This window comes from Hypanus sabinus, chromosome 29, assembly GCF_030144855.1.
Source record: "Hypanus sabinus isolate sHypSab1 chromosome 29, sHypSab1.hap1, whole genome shotgun sequence".
In the NCBI taxonomy this organism is placed as follows: domain Eukaryota; kingdom Metazoa; phylum Chordata; class Chondrichthyes; order Myliobatiformes; family Dasyatidae; genus Hypanus; species Hypanus sabinus.
In genome coordinates this window covers 11,586,729-11,598,412 of record NC_082734.1, presented here as the reverse complement: position 1 = coordinate 11,598,412, position 11,684 = coordinate 11,586,729, and the positions used below count along the sequence as shown (strand labels likewise).

The following is an 11,684-nucleotide window of genomic DNA, read 5'->3' as shown; positions in this document are numbered from 1 at the left end:
ATTATTCCCTGTGGATGGATCAATTCAATAATTATGCATTTGGAATTCTCTGGAGACGGCTAAACCGTCCTTCAGAAAGATGACACAGTCTCTCCCCCCCCCCCCCCCCAACAGCTGGACATCTGTCCTATCTCGCATCCTCACAACCCGGAATCTTAAACAATACACGATCGCAACTGAGCTTCTTGGACACGGATAACACTCAAAGGAATAGCAAAACCTAAAACTCATGATTTAAGTTCCTGTCCATTGGCTAACAGACTCCTCTCACTCCAGTGAAGAACTGTGAGTTGATCGGAAAAGAACTATGTGTAGCACACTGCATACAATCACCCTCCACCACCAGTCCATTCCCTCTACAATCATTCCCCAAATCACCCTCCACCACTGGTCCATTCCCTCTACAATCATTCCCCAAATCACCCTCCACCATCAGCCCATTCCCTCTACAATCATTCCCCAAATCACCCTCCACCACCAGTCCATTCCCTCTACAATCATTCCCCAAATCACCCTCCACCATCAGCCCATTCCCTCTACAATCATTCTCCAAATCACCCTCCACCACTGGTCCATTCCCTCTACAATCATTCCCCAAATCACCCTCCACCACTGGTCCATTCCCTCTACAATCATTCCCCAAATCACCCTCCACCACTGGTCCATTCCCTCTACAATCATTCCCCAAATCACCCTCCACCACTGGTCCATTCCCTCTACAATCATTCCCCAAATCACCCTCCACCACTGGTCCATTCCCTCTACTATCATTCCCCAAATCAGCCTCGTACTGCTTTGTCAAACACCTCCGCCACAAGTCGAATTTTTCAGTGGTCAACTTTATTTCCATTCCAACAAGTCAATCCATGGCCTCATCCTGTGCCACGATGAGGCCACTCTCAGGGTGAAGGAGCAACACCTCATATTTCTTCTGGGTGGTATGAACATCAATTTCTCAATCTTATAAAAAAAACACCTCCTCTTTTCTTCTATTCCAACACTGGCCTCTTACATCTTCTCGCCTACAGTACCTATCACTACCCCCTCCGGGTCCCCTCCTCCTTCCCTCACTCCTATCAGATTCCTCTTTAGCTTTCACACCCACCTGGCTTCACCTATAACCTAGCTAGTCTTTTTTTCTAAGGTCCTACCTTACTTGTTGAATGCTTCCAGTATTTTCAGTAGCTATCTCGCTCTTAAATCTGCATTTCATCTGAGCTACTTTTAGACTTAATTTAACTATTTAATATATATACTGTGATTCACTTTTTTCCCATCACGCTGTAATATACGGTACATTTTACCACTGCCGCAAAGACAACAACTTTCACGACATTACCGATAGTGATGCTGCTGATGTTGATCTTTGTCATTCCAGTCGTGCGGTGACTTCAGCGAAGAACTACAATTCCCAGCGCACACTGCGCAAGGTTCGCGCATGCTCACTGAGTTAGTGAAGATGGAGGACACGTTACCGGAGGAGCCGGGCCGGCAGAGTCCCGAGCCCGAGGGGGAACCGGAGCAGCAGCCGCAGACTTTCCGAGATCTGGTAACCGGTCCTGGGACGGCGCTGAGTGGTTGGGGGCGAGGGAATAGACGCTGTCTGAGAAGCCTCTCTTTGCCCAGAGTCCTCAGTGGTTTGAAGTTGGGCCTGGGGCACATGTCGGGTGTCCGGTACCGGATTGCGGGGAAGGGGAGGGAGGTGGAGTGAAAGTAGGATGAGGGGGAGTAGGAAGAGCGGTGGGGAAGGGGTCAGATGAGGGGAGAGCGATGCGGTGGTAGTTTGGATGGAAGATGGAGGGGAAGGGGAGAAGAGGGGGTTGGGGCAGAATGGGGATGGTTCTGTATGTGCAGGCTCACCACCCACTATCCCCCCCCCACCATTCATCTCCACTGCCCTCTCCCCTTTTCATTGAGTCATAGAACATTACAGCACGTAAACAGTCTATTAGGCTCTGCTAGTCTGTGCCAAACTCATTCTGCTCGTCTCCTTGACCTGCACCGAGACAACAGCCTTCTATACCCTCCCATCCAGGTACCTATACAAGCTACTCTTAAATGTTGAAATCAAGTGTGCATTCACACGTTCTATTGACAGCTTGTTCCACACTCTTACCACTCTGAGTGAAGATGTTACCCCCTCATGTTCCCCTTAAACATTTCACCTTTCACCCTTGACCCATGTCCTCTTGTTCTAAAACCAGAAGACGTAGGAGCAGAATTAGGCCTTTTGGCTCACCGAGTCTGTTCCACCATCCCATCATGGCTGATTTATTGTCCCTCTCAACCATGTTTTCCTGCCTTCTCCCCGTAACCTTTGACATCCGGGTTAATCAAGAACTTAACAAAATTGGCCTTAAGTATACCCAAAGTCTGCAGGTGGCATCGGCAGTGAATTCCAGTGATTCATGTCGTGGTTTCTCGTGCCCAACCAACGACCAGGAGACGCAGAAGATTCTTCAAGAAGGGTTAAACTTTAATTTGCAAATCAAAGCTGAGACAGTCATTGAGCTAGTCGCTGATTGCCCACCGATCCTTGGACACAGCATGTTTTATAGCAATCTCCTGGTTTAGTTGCATTAGCATATCCATTCGTTCTATAGTTGCGTATCACAAGTACATCCGCCACTATTGTTTCTACCCATTGACTTAATCATGTTCTAATCTACATCTCTTAGCTACCTCTTATTAACACAACATTGTCTTCTACATTCTTAGGATTTCGTTCTCTAGCAAATAGCAAGTTGCAACTTTTATACTCCAATATATCCCCCCTTTGAGGCCCAGAGGGTCTCACACAGAGAAAAGACTGAGAGTCTGCCCACAAAAGCCCCAATAAACTCAAGCATTTATTCCCAAATCTCGGGTTAAACTATAATTTTCTGCGCCAAGACCTCAAAGTATTCTCTCCCTGTTACCCTGGGCCGCTGAGCCAAAAACCTGTCCCTTTGTACCTGAGACAGGGAAAAAGACTCAGAAGCCCTTACAATCTACTCCCACACTGTCGTTTTGCTCTTGTTCATCCTGCAGGTGTTGTAGGCTGTAACAATACATTTTCGGTGTTTCTTTCTCCACTAAGCTTGCTTCAGTAATTGCCATGAGCATCGGAAATTGTTTGGTTGCAGCACGCACTACAAGAGATTTGAGACAAGGAAGAAAACAGCACAGCACAAGCGCACAGCTCAACAATACAATACTGACAGTTATTGCTATTTTAGTCAGCCATGCTCCCCATCCTCCGAGTCTACTTGCTAACCAATCAAAAAACTGATGTTCAAATCCTGCATTCTGTTTGACCTCCGTCCGCAGATTCTTTAATTTATTCATTGCTCTGGTGAAAGACCCTTCTGGGCTAGTATTGTTCGGTATGAAAGTACAGCATTGTTCTCCAAACATTACACACACACCCCCTTTTTCTGCCAAAAGCCAATCCAGTACCTGTCTGTTTTGCCACGCCATCCTGCTAGTTGCATCCAGCTGTTGCCCTAAGGCCTCTAGTACATCATCGGTGAAGTTGATGAATCTCTGTTGATTGTAGTATATATAGTTTATCCATTCAACATTTTTGCTTACCCCTATCACAGGTATGATAGCTTCCCAGCCTGCAGCAATCTCATTTCGTGCCTTGAATTCGTTAGGTATACCTCTCGGCTGCCCTTTACTGTCAATCCAGATTGTCGGGTCTGGGTCATATTTTCTCTGCTGCTGTAGCAGAGTCCGCTGCTCAGGGAAGTTAGCGTTGGACTGTACTTCAGGGGACATGATAACTTCCTGAAACAGCATGACATGCGTACATGTTCCTTCCCACCTGAGGGGGAGCGTAGATCTGATACCTCCTTCCTGTCCACACAGCCACCAAGTGTCTGCTAATGGGATAGTCTGACAGTCCATTGCACCCTCAGGAGGAGGGGAACCCGTCAAGTGTCTTTTAACTGGGGTTATATCCCACGTCTTGAGTGCAGTTGCCTCGGAAGTGGCCAACCGGGTGAGTGCCCACCCGCATGAAACATTCATAATTCAGATGGTCCTGCATTATAAGCTGTTGCAGTGCAGGTGTCTGGCTTCTTTTATTTATAGCCCATGGTCTGCTGTAATTGCATTCAGAGGCAAGCTTGCTTTGATCAAACTGCGAGGAAGCCTGATATAGCATACACCAATAGGGGCACATTGGTGCATTGTTCATACAGTTTTGTTAGCAGGGATCTGCTTTAACGCAAATCCTCATGAAACAAGCCCTAACCGGACCTGGACACTGTCGTTCGCATTGTTCCCTGTGCTCTCTTCGCCACTGCGTGCAAGTAGAGGAATTATAAGGCATGGGAACTACATGCTGAGTGGGGCTTTCCCTTGAGCACAGGTAACAATTCTGTCTCTTCATCATTCCTGTCGTGTAAGTTGCCCATTGATACCACTGTACGTGTCTTTAACCATGGTAAGGAGGTAAGTGTCGTGCTCCTTTTACTTCTTTTCTGCAGATTATTAGTCCCATTCCATATCTGCCCCACTAATGGTTCCCAAGTCTGCACTGGAGTATGTGGGTGCTTTGTCCCCAGGGGCACGACTGGTCGTTCCCAGCTCATCCCCATTATCTGAAGAAGCCCTACTATCCATCACCACATCCTGAGGGTCTTCAGGCCCGTCCGCAGAATCAAAAATTTCCCTTACTAATTGATCAAACTCCTGCGGTGCAGTGTCAGCTTCTTGTTTCTCCCTGTCTGTCTCCCGCTAACAGCTCTTCCGCATCACTTACCTCGGACACTTCACCTGGTTGCCCTTGCAGGATTGCCTTCGTGCAGTGGTTCAGATGGTACCAGGTGGAGCGTCCTTCTACCTGAACTGCGGTGGGTGATGCCATGGTCACCGTAAAGGGTCCTTCCCTTCTCGGCTCGTTCCACTTTCTCCGAAAAACTCGCACGTAAACCTGGTCTCCTGGTTTGCTCGGTCCTTCCCCTTGTATGGTCTCCAGCTCTTTCTGTTTTTCCTGGGCTTAAATAGACCTATGTATCATAGTTAGCTGCTGCATGTATTGTTTCAATAATATTTCCAATTGTTCCAAACTAGGACCCTTATATGGCCCTCTCCACTGGGTCACTGGCATGGGCCTCCCAGTGAGCATCTCATGCCGTGTCAGGCATGTCATTCGATTAGTTTGCATGCGGAAACTCATCAATGCTAACGGTAAAGCATTGACCCAATTAAGTTTAGTGTCTGCACAAATTTTGTTTAGTTTGGCTTTCAGGGTTCCATTAATTCTCTCTACCATGCCCTGCGACTGAGGGTGGTATAAACATCCAAATCTTTGCTTTATCCTCAGTGCCTGTAGTACCAGTTTGACCACTTTCTGGATAAAAGCTGAACCGTTGTCTGAGCTAACTTCTGTAGGTATTCCAAACCTTGGGATCACTTCATTTGTCAGAAATTTTACCACTGTCTTTGCCCCTTGATCTTTTGAAGGTACCGCCTCCACCCATCTGCTAAATCGATCAATTACTACCAGCATGCATCTTTTCCCTCTCACTGTCTTTATCATGTCTACGTAATCGATCACTAGATGTTTAAATGGTCCTTCAGGTACAGGAATGTGACCTATTGGGGTTGTAATTCCCTTTTGAACATTATTCTGTGCGCATACCTCGCACTGTGACAAGACAAAGTCCACTGAAACCATCCTTCTTTATTTTCTTTATCACTCAGTAGAGGGGTGGGCGCTACCAACAAACGGTCTTCCATGCTCCACAAGTCTTCTGGGTTCTGCTTGGCCCCCCCTTTTCTCCACATTGTCAGTTCTGCCAAAGTTGCCTTGCCTTGTATTTCAATTAGGTCCTCTACCTCAGGTTCTGGAGCTAGGCTTACCTGGGGGGGGCAATGACAACTGATGTACATCCAGACGCTTTTCTGGCTGTCTCGTCCGCAGCTTGATTTTCCTTTGTTATTACATCATTTCCCTTTTTAAGTGCCTGGCATTTTACTAAAGCCAATGCTTTAGGTTTCATTATGACTTTTATTAAGTCTAGAATTTGCTAAACAATGTTGTATGGGATCTCCATTACTTTTTTTTTAAAACCTCTCTGCTTCCACACTGCCCTGAACAAATGGCATTCTCCATGAGCATATGCTGAATCAGTATAGATGTCTACTTTCTCACCTTCCATCATTTCACACGCAGCTGTCAGGGCTTTGATTTCCGCTAAGTAGGCGGAACACGGTTGGGGACAGGACTCCATCCTAATAATCTTATAGCTCGACTGATCCTGCTGCACTACTGAGAACCCTGCATGATTTCCATCATAATCCCTATAACAAGAGCCATCTACGAACAGAACCTTTTTATCTGCATTCTCTAGTGGTTCTGACCGTAAATCTGCTCTCAATTTGGCAAATGTCATCGTCTTCCCTACACAATCATGGGGTTCTCCTTCATAGCCCAAAGGGACAAAATTGGCTATATTACTGGTAGCGCATCTCTGTATAGTTATATCTGGAAATGACAAATAGCATCTGATACGCTGCTATCCTGGCTGGCGTCAACACAAATTTCCCTCTTTCCAGCAATTCTGCTACTTTGTGGTGTGTGTACAGAGTCACAGGATAGCCCAGGGTTACAGATGATGCCTTTTCATATGCATCGTACAGCGCCGCCAATCCCTGATAACAAGGTGGATACCCCTGAGCCACCTCATCTAGTCTCGTACTGTAGTATGCTATCGGCTGCTTTGCTTTTCCTGTGCCTGCCTCTTGTGTTAGAACCACTGTGACATAACCCTCCTGTCAGTTGGATACATACAAATGAAAAACCTTCTCATAGTCAGGCAAAGCTAATGCTGGTGCTGACTGCAATTCCTGCTTAATAGTATTGAAAGCTATCTCCGCCTCTCCATTCCATTGTAAGCCGTTCTTCAAATTTGTATGTCCTGCTTCTTTCATTATCTTTCTCAAAGGTGCCACAATCTCAGCATATTCTCCTGTCCAATCTGAGCTGTACCCTGCCATTCCCAAAAACATCATCATCTGCCCTATAGTCTGGGGTTTGGGGGCCTTAGTTATTGCCTCAATCTGATCTGGTGCTATCGCCTTCACTCCCTTGGATATTACCCTGCCTAAGTATTCCACTTGCTGCATGCAGAATTGCAGTTTCTTTTTGGATACTTTATGTCCTCCGTGCGCCAGCTTCTCTAACAGAGTTATAGTGTCCTGCTCACACTGTTCCGTACTGTGGGAGCAAATCAACAGGTCATCCACATACTGTAACAATGTACTTTCCAATGGCATGCCCTCTAGGTCTGCCTTCAACACCTGATTAACAATGTGTGGTGAATGTTTAAACCCTTGCGGCATTCTGGTATAGGTATACTGAGCACCTCTGTAAGTAAATGCAAACAGATGCTGACACTGATTGGCTAGAGGAATGCTGAGGAAAGCCGAACACAAATCAGTCACTGAAAAGTAACTTGCTTCTGGTGGAACATTAGTCAAAAGCGTGTGTGGGTTGGGGTCTACCGCTGGCCAGTCCTCTACCACATCATTTACCGCTCGCAAATCATGCACCAATCTCCACTTAGATTTATCTGCTTTTAAGACCGGCAGCAACGGGGTATTGCATGGACTGTTTGTTCTTTTAAGCACCCCTATTTCAAGCAACCCCTGCACTGTCGATGCTATTCCCTCTTCTGCTTCTGGTCTTAGAGGGTATTATGGTCTCCGGGGAGGAATTGCTCCCCTTTTCAGCCTTATTTCCACCGGACTAGCTGTTTTTATTTTCCCTACATCCGTGTCATGCTGTGACCACAGAATAGATGGCAACTCATCTAACCTTTCTTTCTGCTGGCCTCTTTCCTTTCCCAGCAATGGCATGTGTGGTTGGGGAGTTATTTCGACCTCTCTCACTGTCCCTACCATATCTACACTTACCATTATTTTAATACAATTGTTGTCTTCTGATATCCACACCTCTGGCAAGATTTTCCTCCACACTGTTACGGTTTCAGCACTCTTAACTAAGGGTTCTAAGTCTTTAGACTGATAACCCTTGTTTACCAACAATGTTACGTGGGGCACAGCCTCCGGTATCCTGTACCATTTTTCTAAAAAGGTGTTTCACTTAACTTGTAAAGCTGCCCCTTGCTTTCCAATTATCACAGCCTCCCCGTCCAGGTGCTGTTGGGTACATGCCTCCAGGTGCCATCTCTCCTCTAATTCCCTGTTCTGAGTCTCATCAAAAATCACTGTACAATGTAGCTCAGATTTGGGCATTACAGCCCTGGGTAATATAGCCTGCACGCCCTTTTTCCATTTTTCCCAGGTTTCCTGAATCTGATCTACGATGTCTCCTATCCAAAAGACATTAGCCTTCTTGTCTTCTCGCACTATCAATTGAGCCCCTGCTCTTTCCACACTCAGCCCATTTCTGGTGCATTCTAATTTTAATTCCAGTTTCAATAAGGCATCTCTGCCTAACAAATTAACCGGAGTTCCTTTAAATACTAGCATCGGCAAAACAATTTCTTTATTTCCCATTCTCAACTGCACTGGAGCCGTGCACTGTGTCAACTGTGTTTTCCCCGAGAACCCTACCGTCTTAATGAACTTTCCTGACATGGGAAGGTGAGGGGCATACTGTGGCTGTACACAAGTGTACGTGGCTCCAGTATCTATCATCATTGGTGTCAGTTGCCCTTCTAACATAACCTGAACAATGGGTTCCTCGTCTGCCTCCCTTGTTATCATTGGGTAATGTCCCTTCCCACTCAAGTTCTTGGGGCACCCCTAATACCTCGCATAGGGGTTCACAGGTCTGCTTGGGCCTGTGGGGGCTGTTCCTTGGCTAAACTTTAGTTCTCTTATCAGTTCCTGCTGGTGTGTGACAGGCCATGGTGTAAACAGACAATCTCTTCTCATGTGACCTGGCTGATTACATCCCCAGCACAATCTCTCTACCTCTCTTTCCCCGTTTCCTCACTGGTCCCCTCTGCCCATAGCTCCTCTGTCCCCCTCCTTGGGACTTCCAGTCCTGTTTGGGCTGTTTGAATTTAGTCTGTTCCTGATAGGGCATTTGTGGGAATGCTCCCCCAAAGACGTTTATTGGCATGGGGTTTTCCAGCCCTTGTCTTACAGTATGATTGGTTCCTCCATATAGCAGTGCTTCATCCAGTTCGATGGCTGTACTCGGACCAGTGGTTGCTGGCAGCATCTTTTTGCTTTTCTCTTTTTCCTTCTTTTTGAGTTCTTCGAGCTGCATTTGTATTAACTTTCTTTGCACCTCTTCCTGCTGCTCAGCCAACCTTTGTTTGTCTTTCCGGTATTTCTCAACCGCATGGACTACATGGTCTCTAAATTCTTGTGGGGTATTTGACTTTAGCCCAACCACTTCCTCCAGTTTGGATTTTACTTGCGGAGGCATTGCATCCAAAATGCTATGTCGGAACAGTGTGGTGATGAATAAGCTATTTTCCGCCTCTTGCTCAGTCTCCAGTCTCCACCTTTTCAACTGGTTTTCTACGTAGGCTGCTGGGTTTTCAGTGTCTCCCAGTGGATCCCCCTTTAAGGCTTTGGGGTCCACTTTGGGTGGATAAAGCTTCCTGAGGGCCTGCCGTACCCTCTGCCTCACTCTGTCAAACCCGTCTCCATCAGTTCTTGGGTCGTTCCGAGTTTACTATGCTAGCCATTTCCATTAGTTTGTTAAATTTGGAGTTTCCCATCAACCTTATCAACAGTGCCTTCAAATCTCCCATAGCCAATAATCGTCCCTACATTTCTTCTTCAAAGGCTCTAATCCATTTTCCTGCTCCTTCATGTAGATTGGGCAGAGTGTTTTTCAGCCCTTCTAGGTCCTGGGATCCCCAAGGGATATGCTGCACTTGTCCTGATCCTTTTACTAACAACGGCATCATTCTTCCTCCTTCCCACCAGCCCTGGCTCTCCTCCTCACCTGACTCCCCATCTGTCTCAGGGTATGTCTTTACTGCCTCCTACACAAATGTCTCTGGGATTCTCTTCTTCCCTCGGTCTCCTTGTGGAGTCCTTCCTTTCTGTCTTGATTCAATACTTGGTTGGCCCCTGGAGTATTTTTCGCATCTCTTCTGGCAATCCCCTCTCAGTAACTTATCTGGCTCTCTCTCTACTTCCGCAAGTTGCTCCCCTACTGCCTCCTTCTGCTCTTCTGCCTCCTACCTCTTCCCCACAAATTCTCACATCCTCTCTCTCTCCACTTAACTCTTGCTCCTCCAATGAGGCACCTTTTCTAGTCTGTTTATTTCTATAGTATAACCGATACTCCTCATACTCCTTTTCCTCTCTCAAGTATTTCATCCGTTCAATCCCTTCTTCCATTTCTCTCTTTGCCTGTTCCACCTTTATCCTTTCTGCCTGTATCTCCTTCCATTTCGCCGCATTTTCCTTCTTGTATTGTTTTTTTCCTCCTCATTATCCCAAACTTGTACTTCTCCCTGCATGTTTACTGTTCCCGTCAGCAGGGGACACGGCTTAGGGGTTCCTTCCTCATTATAGGGAGGGGGTTTTTCTGTTTCTGTCGCATCCAGGTACAGAGCTGAAGCCAGTTTCTCACCATACCCTCCTCTCTCTAACAGGCTGTTTCTCCAGCACCTTAGTGTCTTCCTCGCTTGTAATCAATATTCCAACTGTCCTCCTCAGCCTTTCTCCCTCCGTTCTGAAGAGTTTTAGCACTTCCATTTCTCGTTCTCTTTTTTGCCCTCTTTTCTTAGATTTATCTTTTGGTTTGTAATTTTTAATTAGTCCCTCCATTTCTTCGCACAAACTTACATCAAACGTTCCTTCTCTTGGCCACTTTGTGACCAGTTTTTTGGTTCTTTTTTCCCATTTTTCTGAAGTTTTTGTGATCTCATATTTATTTATCGGGAATTTTTTGCTCAGAATATCTACTGTCGTTCCTTTACTTGTCATGTTATTCTCTCTTTTTAAGGTATTTCAGAGATTCACAGTTCGTTTACTGGATAATATTATTTACTCTAATTCTATGCCTAGTCCATTGTCTATCTACCAGCGCTTTAAACTATATATTGGACTGTCCTTGTTTCCTATTCTGTTCTGCCCGTACAAACCTCTATTCAGAGCGGTACCCACAGAACTTTCTCTTTGCACCTCGTCTATTCAGACCTTTATCTCTTAAGGCGGTATACACGAGGATTTTTTCTATTTTTCCTTTCCCTGCCCGTTCAGACCTTCGTTTCATACAAAGCAGTATCCACAGGGATTTTCTCTATGCACCTCGTCTATTCAGACCCTTATCTCTTAAGGCGGTATCCACGAGTATTTTCTCTATTTTTCCTTTCCCTGCCCGTTCAGACCTTCGTTTTATACGAAGCGGTATTCACAGGGACTTACCAGCACCACGTGGAATTTTTCTTAACTCAACTTTTTATTAACTTATTTGTACTTACCTTCATTGCAGTGTTCTTGATCAATCCCCTGAGTCACCTGTTAACCCCCAATTCTGCCAGATTCTTTGGACCGGAGAGACCCTTCGGCAGTGGTTCCACACTTCTGAGACTCCAAGACCTCCCCAAAGCCAACAGAATTCTTAGTCCAAATTGTGGCAAAAAGCGCTTACCTTTTGTTTGGGTGCATCCTTAATTCTGTTAGCCTTGTGGGGGTCCCTAGAGGACTGGAAAGCATCCCCAGTCAGCCGTTTCCTTTCCGTGGGTCTCTTT

General features: G+C 46.1%; 1 protein-coding gene across 3 annotated transcripts in view; it reads left to right on the top strand.

The window, feature by feature from the left end:
* The window catches only part of ddx47 (DEAD (Asp-Glu-Ala-Asp) box polypeptide 47), a 65,207-nt gene that overhangs the window by 2,018 nt on the left and 51,505 nt on the right, over positions 1-11,684 (top strand). For all 3 annotated transcript variants that reach the window (XM_059953625.1, XM_059953622.1, XM_059953623.1), the window contains exon 2: positions 1,379-1,549. In XM_059953625.1, coding sequence (XP_059809608.1) covers positions 1,439-1,549 — 111 coding nt within the window. In that variant the 5' untranslated portion in view covers positions 1,379-1,438. The remainder of the gene's footprint in view (positions 1-1,378; positions 1,550-11,684) is intronic.